Genomic DNA, 17934 nt, shown 5'->3' with positions numbered 1-17934 from the left:
ATGAAGAGCATTAGGCCACAAATAAGAGAGAATGATGCCATGGAAGCCAGATGAAGAGAATGTTTTAAGGAGGGAATATCAGAAGCTCTCGAAAATCTACAGTAAGAAAAATACCCATTGGGTTTGGTCTCAGATGCTGGTGATGATGGAAACAAGAGCTGTTTGAGTGGCCTATGTAGATCTTTTCAGAAAGATACTGTTACTCTTAATATAGAGGAAGGACAAGAAGACAAAAAGAAAGGGAAAAAGAATTTTTTAGCACGTATTACATTTACCCAGTCAAGAGCTAATGAAGATTGAAAATGAAAAGGAGATATAATTAAAAGGATGCATATATAAGAACTTGGAGATTAAAGGAGAGAATAAAAGATTGTTCTAAAATTCAAACTTGTTTAATTAAGTGGATAATATTATTAACACAAGAAGGAAGAACTAGTAGAACATCTACATTTACAAGAGTAATGCATTTCTAAAGCCAGCAAAGACTAAGAAACTGGGCATATTTGCAGAGAAAACCATAATTCAAAAAGACACATGCACCCCAATGTTCATTGCAGCAGTATTTACAGTAGCCAGGTTATGGAAGCAATTTAAATGCCCATCAACAGACAAATGGATAAAGAAGATGTGGTACATATATGCAATGGAATATTTACTCAGCCATAAAAAGGAATGAAATTGGGTCATTTGTAGAGACGTGGGTTGACCTAGAGACTGTCATACAGAGTGAAGTAAGTCAGAAAGAGAAAAACAAATATCGTATATTAACGCATATATGTGGAATTTAGAAAAATGGTACAGGTGAGCCCATTTTCAAGGCAGAAATAGAGACACAGATGTAGAGAATAAACGAATGGACATCAAGGGGGGAATGCTGGGCAGGAGGGTGGTGGGATGAATTGGGAGATTGGGATTGACATATATACACTAATATGTATAAAATAGATAACCAATAAAAACAAATTGTATCTCATGTAAAAAAAAAAAGACTAAGAAATGAAATAGAAGAAAAGAACAAGAGGCTTCATCTACTCCAAAATTATCATTTAAAGATAGCACGAAAGTGCTCATAAAGGAAAGCAACTTGATTCACTGATAAGGAAGTTTAATGCCCAGTTTAAGTAGATTTGAATATAAGTATATGAAAACAGTTAAGTAGGAGACCGAGACTTAACAATAGAAATGGTGAACACAGTGACTTTGATTCAGGACGTGGAAGGGAGCCTCATTCTTCACTGCAGTCAGAATGAAGCTGGTGAAATAGATTCTAAAGATTATATTGAATCAGTATATGAAAGGCTTTGTTTGAGGGTGTCTCTCTGTATCAGTTTTTTGCACTTGTTCTCTTACAAATTGAACAGAGCTGTGAGGCTACTGTGACCTCAATCAAAGAGGAAACTGTGATGCAGACTCAGAAAACTTCAAGGTGATTACACAATCATTGGGTGTCCAGAGGAGTGAGTCTCTAATGTGGTTTCACATAGCCCTGAGCCAAGGCTAGCAATTGCTGTAAACTGCCCTAGGACCTTAAAGTTCATGGGTGTTTTGGATGGAAATTTGGGGAGCCATGTGCATGGAGTAAGACTGACCTTCAGCTGTCCTTCACACAGTTATGTAGAGTTGAAGGGGGAACTTTCTTACACACAGGTTAAGGGTACCCTTCTGTAGGCCCTCACTGTGGTGGCAAAGAGAAGTTTTATGAGCCCTAAGGAAGACGGTAACCCTCCTCCCCACCTCGTCACCTTCATCAACACAAGTTAGGGAACATGCTTGCCATCTTGCAGCCTCCATTTCTCCAGTGACAGCCCTGTGTGCTCAGTGTGTGACTGCTCCCCTGCTGGCTTCCATGCTATATCATCTGAAATCAAGAGGAATGCCAGGAGTCCTGTGTATCCCTGTCTGCATCTTCCCTTTATCAACTGTCAAGCCCAGAACTCTGTATTCCCCTGAAAAATTCCTTCCTCCGCCCCTACCACAACACTCACAGCTTCACCACTATCTCTCTAGGGATGGTAAAGACCAATCCCATCGTGCCTTTGATCCCCATTCATGTCAGCCCTCACCAGAAACCCTGGCCTCACGATTCGTTCCTGATTTCTGGGATTCTCATCAAATGTATCTCTATATGTCCTTTGTTCTGACTAGCCTTCTGCCTCTCCTCAATTCCAAAATTTTCTGGAATTTGGTCATTCATTACTAAAAGTGTCTTTATCTGCAGCCTATTCTCTGAAAATTCCTTTACTGTCTAATCAAAACTTAGCTCTTTCCTGAGGAAGCATACTTCCCATCCTCATCGAGCAGTGCATTTTTCTGTCTCGGTTCCCTTGTATGAGGTAATTAGCCTCTCGATTGCTACTTCAAGACTGTATGCATCATCTAATGCCGTTTCAGAAATCACCACAAAACTGAATGGCTTAGAGACAGAATAAATTTTATTATCTCTTACAGTTTCTGTAGGTCGACAATTTGAGAGTAACTTTGGCATGGATTTCTTAGATTTTTTTTTTCCTGGAAATAATGTACCCCTTCCATTGTAATATATTTTCCAGAAATACTCTTCCCATTTCAGTCTAATGTTAAGTTGTAATTTTTCTCAGTCAGTTTTTTTAGATTATTATTGGCAGAGGAAATTTCTACCTGTTTTCAGACAAGTAGACCTGCTTTTTTCCTGGCAACATAAGGTGAATTGCAGAGCAATGGCGCACTAATTATACTTTTCACTACAAATGCATTGGTTGTTTCTTAAGTGGGATTCTTTTCGTGTTCTGTAGTAAGTTGACTTTCATCTCTTCTTTTCCCCTATTAGAAGTTTTTTTTGTAGGTATTTGGTTGGGGTATTATAAGTTGAGAAATTGCTGGCTAATCATTTTAAATGGTAAAATGTTCTGGTATTATGTTTTTGGAGATTAACTGTATCCTGTTGGAAGCACTTTGTTTGTTCGTTTTTCCTTGTCTTCCCCTAATATTTGCATGGCTTACTTCCTCATTTAAATCTCTGCTCAAATATCACATCCTCAAAGAAGACTTCTGTATTAATTAGGGCAGAACTATTCAACTAGTGTGCTGTGGATGCTGTATGGGAGTTCCCGGGATACTGCTTCCTTCATCCCATGGGTTTTGCCTCTACACAGTTATCTGTTTATTCCACTGTGATGTATAAAATTTGCCATATTCCCAGAGGGCTGAGCTACAAAAAAAGTTTGGGAAGCATTAAATTAAGATAAAGATTTAGGTGCAAAATGGGTTCAAACTCAAAGTAACAGTGACTTCAACAAGACAGATGGATATTTCTGTTTCAGTCCAGCGGTAGACAGTTAGAGTTAGTAAAGGAGCTCTACACCAAAAAGCCTTCCAAGAACCCAGAATCCTATTTTGTTGCTCCACTGTCTGCTTGCCAACATGAACACATTCCAGACCGGGGAGGGATGAAGTGAGGTGGAAAGTGTGGGGGAAAGATCATGCCCCCCCCCACTCCTCTTTGAGCATTTGCACGCATCATTTCTGCCCACATCCAGTTAGCCAAAACTTACCCTCTAGCTATCCTGGTGACTGCATGGGAGTCTGGGAATTACAGTCTTTAACCCGAGCAGCTGAATAGCCGGGTAAAAATTGAGTGCCGTAACTACAAGGAAGAAGGAGAGAACAGATGGGGGAAGGGAAAGAACTAGCTGTTTTATTGGTTAGCACTTTTCCTAACACTCTCAATAAAAGACCACAACCCCATTTCTCTAGCCCCTTACCCTTTACAGTAAAGTTTAGATATTTCTTTCTTCAGTTGTAAGAAAAAAAGTGAAGTACTTACAGTAACCCTTTGATTTAGCAATAATCATGTTTCAGTTAAATCATAAAGCCTTTGGTAAAACTCAAACGCTGTTTCAAGGCATCTTGGAAATTGACAGAGGAAGTAGTCCAGGGTCCCTAGTTACTGGATAGGCTTCAAGGGCTCCATGATTCCTGGGCACTTGTAAAGTGAAATTGTTTATATAGCCTGGTGGTTAAGAGCATGGCCCCTGGTGTCAGACTGCCTGGGTTTAAATTCCACCTCTGCCATGTGCTAGATTTGCAACGTAGGCAGTTTTCTTAACCTCCCTGTGCTCACTTTCTCTATCTGAAACATGAGAATAATAGTGTACCTATTGCACAGAACTGCTGTGGTGACTAGTTAATACATTTAGCGCTCTTAGCATTTAAAGCTAGTTATTCCATTTAAAGCACTTACAATAGTGCCTAACAATATTAAGTGCTGTATAAATACTAGCATTATTATTATTTATATTCCTAGGGCAGGGTCAATATCTTCCATCTGAGTATCAATAATGTCTATTGTAAATCTTACTTTAATACCTGAAAGAAATCACTATCACAGGCTTATGATCTGCATGAAATTTAAATTTTCTCTATTTTAATAAAAAATCATTTGACCTTTCATAACACAGAAGTTTATTTAGTGGAATCTACCTCAACAGTATTTTCTTTTAAAGCATTTTCTTGTATTCTAGTTCTGTTTTACTTAACCTAATAGAAAATTTATATTCATCTCAGTTTTCTTTTAATTGCCACAGTTTTGATAGGCTTAAGCTTTTCTAGACTTTAATTTAAAATAGAAATTTTTTTTTCCTTTTGAGAAACCTGTGCAGTTAATAGTTGTACATAAGGGGCTTACACATCTGCAAGTTGCACGTGTAACTCTGTTAGTGAGTTGGGCAGCAGATACCTGTGATTAAGCAGAAAATGTTGATTTTTTTGTTGTTACTCGAACCATAAATGCAGTTGAGCCAAACTGAATCACAGTTGAAAATCTTATAGCCTGTCAATGTAGTGAAAAAATAAGAGCCTATACAGCTGTTCATTTTCTGGAAAGTGAACATCGTGGCTGAAAAAAAAATTGATGCTTCAACATTGTTAGGGATGAATTAATATTGTTCTATAATAAATTGCCAAATGTCACATTTAATAAACCATTTTATTAGAAGTCGGGTCAGCAGTAAATGCCCAGTATCTCATTACTTATCTTCTGTAGTTACACTGAACATGCAAAGTATTTCCATTTTAAATTGCTTTTGCTAAATATTTGAGAAATAATTTTGGCAAATTGGTTGGTATCAGACCTGGAGCTTAAATACAAAACAGCTGTTGTTGAGAAAATACCATTTTCATAATATTAATATGCTTTTAATTAACATACTGGAATGAACTGTTAAACATTACCACTTACATGTTTAACTACTGTTTGACTTTCAAATGACTGATATGCTTTCTCGATAGATTATTTACTTTAACTAAAAGAGGAAGAATTTTATTTAAATAATCCATATTTTTCTTCCATCTGCAGAATGTACCCAAGAAAAGTGGGGATTTCCAATGTGCCACTATTTAAAGGAAGAGAGATGGTGCTGTGGCCGGAATGCCAGAATGTCAGCATGTTTGGTATGACTGTTTTTTTTCCTGGACTTAGAGCTTTATCCAGATGTTGCAGAATTTTATTTATTTATTTTTGGCTTCATTACATGCCAGGTTTTGCAGTGTCATTATTAACGTTTTTGTGCATTGCAAATTATGAGGAAAAAAATGACTTACCGGGCCTCCCTGGTGGCGCAAGTGGTTGAGAGTCCGCCTGCCGATGCAGGGGATACGGGTTCGTGCCCCGGTCTGGGAGGATCCCATATGCCGCGGAGCGGCTGGGCCCGTGAGCCATGGCCGCTGAGCCTGCGCGTCCGGAGCCTGCGCGTCCGGAGCCTGTGCTCCGCAACGGGGGAGGCCACAACAGTGAGAGGCCCGCATACCGCAAAAAAAAAAAAAAAAAAAAAAAAAATGACTTACCCTTCCAACACTACTCACTCTGCTTGCAGTGTGATAACAATTTATAATTATACTATAATTCTACATTATAGTACTTAATTTCTTACATATAATTACTTTAATTATCATATAAAATGTACCAACAACCAAGTCTTAAACACAGAATTACTTTAGTGCTTTATCCACAGCTCTGTGGTATGTTTGTGTTTGTTTGTAGCAGATCATTTGTCCTCCTAATTTTTTATAAAATGGGAAAAATCTTATTAAGCTACCTGGGATATGGAGTAACTATCTAGTTAAGTGAGATCTTTATTTAGCTCGTGTCCTTAGGCCTAGAACACTTTAGCCCACAGTCTTCTCTTTTTGTGGTGTTATGTTGGTTTAAAAAGGAACAGATGCCAGTTAAATGGTATAATTGGACTTTGTCATCATAAATTTAAAATATAGCTTTTAAAATAATGTGTTTAATGTCCAATCCCAAGATAACTTAACTAGTTTGTGGTCATTATCTCAATATTTTTTATATTGCCAATAACACAGCAACATAAAAAAGTGTTCCAGTGTTCTGGGTCACATATCTGAGCATTAACTTCGAAATCTTATTTATGCTCAAATAATGATTTCCTTTTGTGAGTCCTCTTAAAATACTTTTCTGGGAATTTGTCTTTCTTTCATTATATTTGTAAATGATACTCATTTAGGGTCTTGTTAGAATGAGAGGTCATTCTTGGAATGACTTGGTTCCCAGAATGCTGGCAGCTTACACCTTCTAGGCAAGAAATTGAAATGGTCTTTTATAGGGAATCTGATTAGCCTAAGAGAAAAGACTAAAGATATTGGCATTAGGGATTTCACAATGAAATAGGACCTTTGTGGTGAGACCCACAATTAAAAGTCCTCACTCATAAGCACAGTGCTTCTAATCAAGTTTATGATTACCGCATTTTAATTATCAAAAAGCCAAGAATCATTAGTTGTCTAAGAAAGTCTAACATGAAAGAAAAGAGATCAGATAAACAAATAGAAAAGTAGCAACTTGGAGGAAATGGATACTATCCAAAGTAAAATAAAATAACTATTAGTATCCCTTAGAAAGATAAAATGATACAATATATCCACAAAATAAAAATGTTTGCTATAAAAATAAGCATTCAACAAACCAAAAAGAAGAGTTTTTGAAAAATAAATTCCAAAATGTAGAATTTGTCAACTGTGCCGCACTTAAGAACTTTGCCTGACCAATGTCAGCTTCTCATGGAATGCCCCTCTCCTTAACTCTATCCCTGCCTTTGCTCACCTTGACTTCTTTTTTTGATGCTAGAGTAATCTAGGAAAGTCTAAGGAACATATTTCTTTTGGTGCATCTTGTTTGACTGCCTTTTGCTCCATAACTGACCTTTTCTACAAATATTCAAAGCTTAAAGGGTTGAGAGAGAGACACACACACAGAGAGAGAGAGAGAGAGAGAGAAGTATACCTTTCTGGTGACACTTTCAGATAAATTGTTAAGGGTACTAACTAGAGGGGAAAAATTAATTACATTAGTGCAATCTTGTCAGCATAATTTTAGCCTGATAAAACTGTAAAATATTTTGGATTAGTATGAAATGAACACTTGGTATATTTATTAGCCAAGAAAAATTATTAATGTTTGTAAGAAACTGCTTATCACCTACCTGATTATCTTTTATTATGTAATCAGATTTTATCATTGGTATTTCTAAAACAAACACATCAGCAACACATACCAAAAGTAGTCCTGTGTTATATGATATTTTTATTGATGCCACATCATTTATTATTAAAAACTTTTGTTTCTTTATTATTGATAGTTCGGCCTTTTAGCAAAGCAAGTAACACAAAAATTTAATCTGAAATGAACACAACCAGTACTGTAAATGAAAACTCAGTCTTTTCTTCAATAACATACTTGTTCTGGGCCTGTTGCTACTTAATTTAATACAAAAATTATATAATAACTATCTTCTGTATTCATAACACTCTGGTTCTAGATGTTCATGAAGGTATCCTTGAAGTCAATGGAAAAATTACATTTTTTTCCTTCAAAAAATTTCTTTAAAGCAAGCTTTTATACCATGAACTCATTTTCCCACTAACTCTTCATGGTGTGAGGGCATGAGAAGTAAACCAGGGTTCAGAAAACAAGTTTTTAGTTCCTGTTCACCTGCTAACTAGCTGTGCAGCTTGCATCAAGATGCCGCCATTGTCAGTGACCTTGTGCATCTGAGAAATTTGCACTTGGGATAATCTGCACATTTTCTTTCAGTTTTAAAAGTACATGATTCAGGGCTTCCCTGGTGGCGCAGTGGTTGAGAGTCCGCCTGCCGATGCAGGGGACGCAGGTTCGTGCCCCGGTCCAGGAAGATCCCACATGCCGCGGAGCGGCTGGGCCCGTGAGCCATGGCCGCTGAGCCTGCGCGTCCAGAGCCTGTGCTCCGCAACGGGAGAGGCCACAACAGTGAGAGGCCCGCGTACCCCTCCCCCCTCAAAAAAAAGTACATGATTCATCTGTATCTAAAAAGTATTATTTATGAAGACATAGCCATCTGAAGCAAATATGAGTACTTTAAATTTGAGTAGGAAGTATATGCACTGTTACATTTTACTGTTTTTCTTTATGTTTGAAATATTTTCCAACAAAAACTTTAAAAATAAAATTTTAGCTAAAATGTTATATCTAATTTAGTTATAAAACAATGTAAGTGTAGAAATGCATGTCTAAAAAATTGAAAGTTTCAGAAGACCCTATTCCATTTTTAAATTATAACAAATCCTTTCATGTATGTTAGATTATGAGTATTTATGAGAAATATTGGGAAGATTTTATAAAATATTGGGAAAATTTTATAAATTTTTTATAAAAATGTTTTGAATTTTAAATAAATATCATTGTAAAAGCAGCTATATATAAAATTGCAAAAATATGTATTACTTTCTCTTATGGTGACTTGATCATATGTGAATTTGATTTGAATCTGACCATGCAGACCAAAAATATATGTACTTTTCTAAACTAAGATTTCAACTATAATCAGTTCAATATAATTTTGTTTAATAAAAGATAAAATTATACATTTATAAAAAATTGGAAGAAAATAAGTTAAAAAGTAGTACTCATATAAATATGTTTATGTATGTCTATACATAATAATAGTTTTGGATTTATTTGATTGTTTTAGCTGCAATAAAAGTGAGCCAAGAATATGTCATTTTATTTCTTTCCTGTTTTCTAATTCCTTCTAAAATTCAAGGAGTGTATACAGTTGGGGTGTGTATGTGTTTGTGTGCGTGACACACATCCATATATCAGCCCTAAATTATACAAGTGTACCAGTTACCATTCCTTAATGATATTAACACTTTTAAGTGTATAAACTTATATGTTATCATTTAATTAATCTTTTTAAGTGTCACTTTTAGAAGCCCTTATACAGTGTGTTTATAAGTCTTATAAGACAAGACTAAATATATCAGCTGTCTTTGTCTTATTTTTTTCTCCTTAAAGGCACTGGAGCGTGTTGCAGTCGGCCAAGGGGTAAGTGAGCATGTTTACTCTAATCCAACTGATGAACGTGATAGTTTTCCTCAAAGTACTCTTCATACTTGACCTGCTGATGAACCTAAAACCTGATGGATTTTTATAAATATCACCTGTTCTTGTCACCTATTCATATTCAAACTTATACATTTTCTGTAAGTTTACTTTAAAAGAGAAGTGAATTCTCAGGAAAAGTAAATTGAACTTTTAGGAAAACTTCCACGTTATACTCTTGTACTAATGTCTCATTTATTCATACTATATTAAACAGTCTATAAATATTTCTAAAGAATGTTATTGCTGACTGTCAGGCTTTTATGGGCTTAGTTCAAGCAAAGATAAACAAGTTATAGCATTCAATTTACTTTTTAGCTATAGTCCAAACCACACATTTTAGTTGGTTGTTTTTTAACTTTCTTCTTTATTGACTTCATTAGTCATTAGTTGCAACAACCAAATGGGTTTTTACATATAAACAGATGTTAAATGTATCTTTCACATATTCATGTAATTGCCTTTTCCTCTACCTTAAGATTTATGAAACATATTAGGAATTTTTAAGTTTTTTTTTTTTTTTTTTGCGGTACGCGGGCCTATCACTGTTGTGTCCTCTCCTGCTGCTGAGCATAGGCTCTGGATGCGCAGGCTCAGCGGCCATGGCTCACGGGCTTAGCCGCTCCGCGGCATGTGGGATCTTCCTGGACTGGGGCACGAACCCGCGTCCCCTGCATTGGCAGGCGGACTCTCAATCACTGCGCCACCAGGGATGCCCCTTAAAGTATATTTTTAAGAGTTCCTTTTAAATTTTTCACAGAAGTCTTCTTATTGGACCTAAATTTTAGAAATTTCTCTTTTGCTTATTTTCAGGGAGGATTAATATGTCAATTTAAATTTTTAAGAATAATAGTAGCATAATAGTAGCAACAAGTATCATTTACTGAGTGCTTTCTTTGGGCCAGACACAATGCTAAGAATTTTGTGTGGTTTTTTTAAGAATACTCATTATACCTATCTGAAAATTGATAAAAACTGATTTTTTAAAGGCATTTGAGCATATTGTTTAAGTGTGTAAGCTTTAGTCTCAGACTGCTGGTTTGCATCAGCAGTCTGCTGGTCTTCATCAGTTACTGGCTTAGTGATCAGAGACACATCATGATTTCTCCATAGCTTAATTTCTTTATCTGTAAAATACAAATAATAATAATACTAAAAAAATAAGAGTAACAATAATACCTTCCTCATAGAGTTTTTGTGAGGATTAAATGAGTGAAAGATGTAAAATGCTTAAAACAATGTCTATCACATAGTAAGTGTTCAATAAATATCAACTGTTGTTACTGTTACAGGTGGTTAATAATTATGATCATGAAAATAATACCTAAGTTTAACACAGAGCTTACCAAAGTACTGTTCAAAGTTTTCTTCATCAGTTAAAGTGCTGCATACATGGCCTGTGAGATCGGGACTGTTATCCCACGATACACATGAGGAAACTGTTAAGTAGTGAACACTGAGATTTGAGTCTCTGACTCTGGAGCCCTAGCTCTTAACTATAGTACAGATCAAAATAGTGGTTCCTTTGGGGTCTGGAAGAGGAAAGAGCCTTAATCATAATAGTGCTCCAATGCATTTGTGCTCTGTTTTTCAATTTCCCAAGGGCTTGTTATGTTTACAGTCAATCTTTTATGAGTTGGGTATTCCCCAAACTTGAGAACATGATATACAGCAGAAGTTTAGAAGTGCATTCTAGCTCAGTTAATTGCAGAGTTCTTTCAGCTTAGTGCCCTTTCCACTAGACCTGTAAAATGCATGTCTAATATATATATATATATATATATATATATATATATATATATATACACACCACACACACACACACACACACACACACACACATATATACTTTAAGGGTGTACTCTTTCTGCTCCCTCCCATTTTAAAATGCATTAAACTGTTAAGTTGGTTTATCACTTGTGAAGGAAAGAAAGTAAACTCTGAGCCACATCTAGCTTATTCCTGGAGTAGTCAGGCACAGGCTGCTCGGGAGATGTTGACTTCCTTCCCACTTACCCCCATTTGTATTTATCAGGATGGATAGTCCTAGTTATTCCAGGAATGCACGTTCGAAGGCACTTCATAACTCTCCTTTCTCTTAGGAAACAGCTGTAAAGCTCTTATTTACTCAGGGTAACTTGGGAATGATGATTTTTATTCTATCCTGTTTGTGTTCCTCTGTGCAGTCCATTTTTGTATGTTCTCTTGCTTAAAATACATTTCTTGGTCTTTTTTGGTGGCCTTTCTACAATCAGTTTTTAATAACAATATAAATATACGTTATTTCTAAATTATTTGGATACCATTTTACATAATTTTTCTAAAAGGCATGGGAAAGGAGAGCTTTATTTTTAAGGGTTTCTTTGCTTTCCTAAATGAAAGTATTTAATAAAAAAATGAATGACACCCTATCCCTGCCAAAGTGTCAGAGAGGCAAAATAGCATCATGACTTGGTACTACTGGGACATCAGAGCTAGGCTTCTTCACTTCAAGTAACAGCTCGACTATTTTTAGGAGTTTCATATAAAATTTACATAAAAATGAAATTCCTCACGGAGACCAGCTCGGTGCTTTGTGATGAGGGGTGGGATAGGGAGGGTAGGAGGGAGGAAGATGCAAGAGGGAAGGGATATGGGGATATATGTATATGTATAACTGATTCACCTTGTTATAAAGCAGAAACTAACACCATTGTAAAGCAATTATACTCCAATAAAGATGTTAAAAATAAATAAATAAAAATGAAATTCCTACCTATTATAGCTAATCAACTAAAAAGTTAAGAACTTTGTAAGCCATTTATAATACTAATATTTCACTTCATGTAATAGTTTATTTCCCAAAATGCCTTGAATTTCAGTAGAACAGTATAAGAGTAGGTGTTAATATATGAAAAGGGATTTCAGCACTTTTGTGAGAGAACTGAAAGGATTTGGGGAAAGTGGGGAGCAGATGATAAAGCAGAGATCTGGGGTACTGAAGAAAAAAATTACTCAAGATGAAAAAACATCAAATGGAAAATATATCCAGAGAGAGGAAACTCTTAATGAAATGTTTGGAGAAATCTTCAGGAAAGGAAAACTTAGAAATCAGATTTTGTCTCAAGTCAAGAAGTTGCATTTGGAAAGAGATTTTACATAAGGAGTGTGCCTTTTGAAGGTTATAAATTTGAGTGTGAGCACTCAAGTGTGTATTTGTGTCTGCTTTCATTGAGTTATTTTAGGAGTTGAGTTGGGGACTGTGGTATCCCTAACACCGTTTCCTACTGTAATCACCCTCCTCACTGTTGTCAGCATCCAGAGAGGATATAACTTGTGTTGTTCAAAGTGCTCTGTCAGGACCCTACGAATCAGACGTTCTCCAGTGACTTAAGAAGGCAGTGCCGTCGGGCGGAGACCCAAGAAATAATGGTTGACCCTCGACTCCCAACTTGTGGTTTTTTGTAGTCAGCACCTGGGGCCCATAGTGTAGGAACTCGATGTTAGATGGGGGAAAGGGACAGTGGAGTAGGTTTTCTGCCTGAGCACACAGGCAAAATTTTGTTTTCTGTTAAACTCCACCTGAATCCAGATGTGTTCTCATTGAAAACAAATGAAGATAACAATTTGGGGCTCAGAAGGAGAATAGAAGTTACAAAAGGATAACTCAGTGAAGTACACATTCCACTGAACTCTATCGTTAAAACTTTACCCATAGTTGGAGAGTTTTTAGTTTTCAACTTACTTGACTTCTCAAAAGCATTCAGTATTGCCAGCCTCCCTCCATACTTGCTCATTTTTCCTTTTTTTTTTCAATAATAACTTTGCATGGAAGCAAGGTGGTTGTTGCTGATATCTCTGTTGGATGGGGATGTGGATGGAGTTTTGGCAACTTTTTGTATTTTCTTAGTTTAAGGGTACCTCTTACATTGCTACAGTGAAGCACTCTTTCTTTTATGTATAGTACTTTTTTACCTCCTACTTTGAAACTCTTATGCATCATTAGGGACCTTCTCTTCAGCCATTCCTTTTTTCCTACCTTTGCACCTTCATGGACACTTCCCACCTCTTTTTCCCCAGGAAATGAAGTCCTGCTGAGACTTCAGTCTCTGATCTCATGTCCTTTCCAAGGCCCTTCTTTTCAACTCTGTAGTAGCAATGCGGTGATCTTTTAGGCCTCAGACATATTTTAGTATGTCCTTACTTAGGGTAGTACCTTCTCTCTCTGGCTGTGAATCCTTGGTAATATCTCTAATCCACCACCATTAGGAAAGATGCACATTGTTATCTCTTTTTCACACGTCCTACATGTCTGCTCTCTTATACAGGACTGACTTGGTTGGTCATGAAGTTTATTTCTACGTTTTTAACTGATAAACACTCCATTTGGGACATTAGCTAATTTTTCTTTGATTATTCCTTTTCTTCCTCATTCACTACTACTACTTTCATAGTTTCTTGTATTTTCTCAATGAGAACTAGCCTCCAAGTACATTGTAACTTAGAATAGAAAAGTTATAAAATTATCCCCTATGTTTAGCAATGAGCTCAGGTTTCTAACATTCACTTATGGTTCTGACCCTCAAGTATTGATTTGATTTCTGTTTTTTATTTGTTTCTTGTGCTCATATATATCTGCATTTTTTTCAGCTGCCTACTGAATCACTCTTCTATCGTGCCGTACTTCAGGATATTATTAAAGATTGTTATGGCATCACCAAATGGTATGATGATTTCATTTCAGTAAGAATAACTATCCTGTATTAGAAGTGAAGTGACTTTTAGTTTTCAGGTGAATTCATTCAGGGTCACTGTTATTAGTAGAAGAAGCTTTGAATTTGAGCATGATTTCAGTAAGTAACAAAGAACTATGCAGCAACCGTATCTTAGGTTAATCATTATTAAAGTAAGGGTTCTAATGATTCCCTTTTGTCCTGAAACGTTGTTGTGATGATAAAGAAATATATGTAAAATGTACTTCAGAATTTGAGAAGTATTGAAATGTTATATGTAAGTAATTCAGTGAATATAATATGAGCAGGGGTTATATTTAAAATATTTCACAACCACTATAGCATAAACACTTAACTAATTAGAGCAGATATCAATCTTAAATAGCCAGGTGGCCATTCATGTCTGTACTGGTAGAATAGTAGCCTTGCATATGTTTTGTTTCTGTTTTCCCCAGATAATGGCTGCCTATACAGAAAGGCAAGGATTAGGAGAATTTTTCATAATATTGGTTCAACAACTGTGCCATACTCAAGCATACATCTGCAGTCCCTTCAAGTTTCATGAATGTTTCTTCGTACTAGTTATAATTTTAGGATTCTGATTGCCATTTCGTTATAATAGGATTATTCTTCAAACTAAAATAGGGTAGTTTTCAAGTTCTCAAAAACAAATCCAAACTTATTAACAGAAATAGAAGCTATTTTCAGATTAGGTATAATTTCTCTAAGAAAAATAGTCTATTTTTTTACTAAAAGAAATTATGACATACAAATATCTACATATACCATTGATTTTAATTGTCATTTCTATGTAGATAACTCCCAAATCTGTGTCCCTATCTCCATTCTCTTTTCCATATATTAATCTACAAAATGTCTGAAAGTGAATTTCTCATGGTTTCCTGAAAACTGGTTCCTTTCTCTAAACTCACCCCAAGATGCTAACCTTATTGGAAAAAGTCACAAAATTGTGCAAATTCATGTCTACTCAAATATTGACTGCCTGCCTTCCTTTAAGACATCAAATCTGTTCATTACTGTGTTTGTTGTTCTCTTGATGACCACTTAAGATCATCTACACTCTTTTCTGAACCTATCTTCTCACTTAAAAATTCAAATCTCTCCAATCCTCCACATTCCTGCCTGCCTTTATTACTCAGTAGATGTTATTTAAGACTTCTTTGATTCCAGATCTTTAATGAGCTTTCAGCCATATATATATATATATATATATATATATATATATATATATATATATATATATATATATATATATATATATATTTTTTTTTTTTTTTTTTTTTTTTTTTTTGGTACGCGGGCCTCTCACTGTTGTGGCCTCTCCTGTTGCGGAGCACAGGCTCCGGATGCGCAGGCTCAGTGGCCATGGCTCACGGGCCCAGACGCTCCGTGGCATGTGGGATCTTCCCGGACCGGGGCACGAACCCGTGTCCCCTGCATCGGCAGGCGGACTCTCAACCACTGCGCTACCAGGGAAGCCCTTTCAGCCATATTTGATCATGTAATAATTGTTTTCTCCAAACTCTCATCCTCATTGTCTTCCATTAAGCTGCATTCCTCTAAGTTTCCTTTCCTATCTTGAACTCTCATCTGTCTTCTGTAAGCATTTTTCTTCTTACTCATCCCCTTGGTATATCCAGAAATTCTCTAGTGTTTTACACTTAGCTGCTGTCTCTTTATATTTCCTCTTTCTCTTAACAGTTACCCTCACAACAAATAACTTAAATCATGTATCCAGCTCCTACCTCGTTTTTGAAGTTCAAATCTCTATTTCTCAATATAGAGCAACAGCTTCTAAACAGCCTCACTTAAGTACCTTAAGCACCTTAAAAATACACCAGATTCAGCCACAGCCAAAAAACAAAGTCAGCTTCCCACCAATTCTGTTCCTCTTTCTTCTGTCTCTTGACTTCTTTTGTCATTTCTGGGGAATTGCATGACCATTATCAAGCTTTAGAAATCTTAAAATCATATTCGATTCTTTTCTTATCATCAAACCACACATTCTAATTAGTTGCCAAGACGTGCACATGTTATATTTTTTAACCCAGTGGTTGTTCATTGTGGGGCAGGCAGCCTATCAGGTTCTGAATGCATAGGATGTAGTGTCCACACAAGAGTCTTCCATATTCTAGTCAGGATGGCATGTGCAGAAACCAAAGAAAATGATAGAAACCTACTTCCAGTAACAGCAGACTAAGTAATTAGGGCTAACCCTCCTTCTGAGAAAAACTAAAAATGCTAGAGATGTGTATATATGCAAGTGTGTGGTGTGTGTGTACAAGTATGTGTGTTTGTGTATATGCAAGTATGTGTGTATTTAAATTTGTTTTTAATTGGTTTGAGAACATCAGAGACTATCAAGGAAATTAAAAATTACACAGCAAATGTCTAGAAGATGGAAACCAAGAGAAAGGAAGCCAGCTTTTAGGGCTTCATTTTCCCCCAGATGCCATTTCTTAACTACGGAAAAGGGGAATTCCCTGGCAGTCCACGGTTAGGACTCAGCGCTTTCACTGCCCAGGCGCGGGTTCGACCACTGGCCCGGGAACTAAGATCCTGCAAGCCGCGCGGCTCGGCCCAGCCAAATTTTAAAAAATAAAATAAAACAGCAATAACAACAACAAAAAAGAATGATCAATAGCAGCAATGTTTATAAGAGCAAAAGTCTAGGAATAAAAATTTCATTAGGGCTTCCCTGGTGGCGCAGTGGTTGAGAATCCGCCTGCCGATGCAGGGGACACGGGTTCGTGCCCCGATCCCGGAAGATCCCACATGCCGCGGAGCGGCTGGGCCCGCGAGCCATGGCTGCGGAGCCTGTGTGTCCGGAGCCTGTGCTCCGCAACGGGAGAGGCCACAGCAGTGAGAGGCCCGCGTACAGCAAAAAAAAAAAAAAAAAAAAAAAAAAAAAAATTTCATTAATAGGAGAATGGATAAACTGTTGTGGAATACTATGTCATAGTGAAAATGTATGAATTACAACTACATGCATCCAAGTGGATGAGTGTTGTGAATCTAAACGTTATAGAAAAATTCATATATAATTTGGAAACAAGCACAAATGGTATAATTAATTCAGGAATGTAAATATGTGGTAAAGAATCAAGAAAAGCATAAGAATGATAAACACAAGCAATATTCAGTGGTATAGTATCCTATGGGAGGGAGGACAACTGAGTAGACAAAGTGTTGAGGTGGGGAAGATGAGGGGCACATAGGAAGTTCTAGAGACTGTTAATGTTCTATTTCTCAAGTTTGGTGTTGCATATAAGTGTTCATTTTATGGACATTCTTTATAACTTATACATAGTATTTTGTAAATACTTGTTTGTGTTCAACAGCAGTGAAATTATAAACTCATTTCAGGCTACACCCCAGGGTTAGTTGAACTACATATTATACTCCTAGTATCTGTTACAGTCACCTCATTATAGTAGTAAGGAAAATTAGGATGAAGTGGTTAAAAGCTTATCTTAAGTCGTACAGCCTAAAAGAACCAGAGCTAGGACCAAATTCATAGTCCACAAAAGTTTTCTTTTTGCTATCCCATGCTTCTTTTTAGTTTAAATTCTTTGGGATATTTTTAATATGAGTGGAGTTATAGGTCTCCTTGTATTAGCCTTGTTAACAAGGTTAACTTGATTGGAATCACTGGCCAGCAAGATTACTAAAGACAGAAAATAAGATCACTGAATTATTTCTTCTGCATTTTGTTCAGCTTGCCTTGCTAATTAAATAAATTGTCTTCAAGTGATATACTGTTTCAGACTACTTGAAATATTGTTCTGA

General features: G+C 36.4%; 1 protein-coding gene across 6 annotated transcripts in view; it reads left to right on the top strand.

The window, feature by feature from the left end:
- METTL25 (methyltransferase like 25) overlaps positions 1–17934 on the top strand; it is a 117781-nt gene that overhangs the window by 57548 nt on the left and 42299 nt on the right. For all 6 annotated transcript variants that reach the window (XR_009533832.1, XR_009533831.1, XM_060113727.1 and 3 more), the window contains 3 exons: positions 5333–5427; positions 9326–9355; positions 14042–14115. Coding sequence is in view for 4 of the 6 variants with exons in the window: in XM_060113727.1 (XP_059969710.1) it covers positions 5333–5427; positions 9326–9355; positions 14042–14115 (199 nt within the window). In the remaining 2 variants the exon portion in view is untranslated. The remainder of the gene's footprint in view (positions 1–5332; positions 5428–9325; positions 9356–14041; positions 14116–17934) is intronic.

Source organism: Mesoplodon densirostris, chromosome 11, assembly GCF_025265405.1.
Source record: "Mesoplodon densirostris isolate mMesDen1 chromosome 11, mMesDen1 primary haplotype, whole genome shotgun sequence".
Classification (NCBI taxonomy): Eukaryota; Metazoa; Chordata; class Mammalia; order Artiodactyla; family Ziphiidae; genus Mesoplodon; species Mesoplodon densirostris.
The sequence above is the reverse complement of the archived record's forward strand: the minus strand, read 5'-3'. Positions and strand labels throughout refer to the sequence as shown.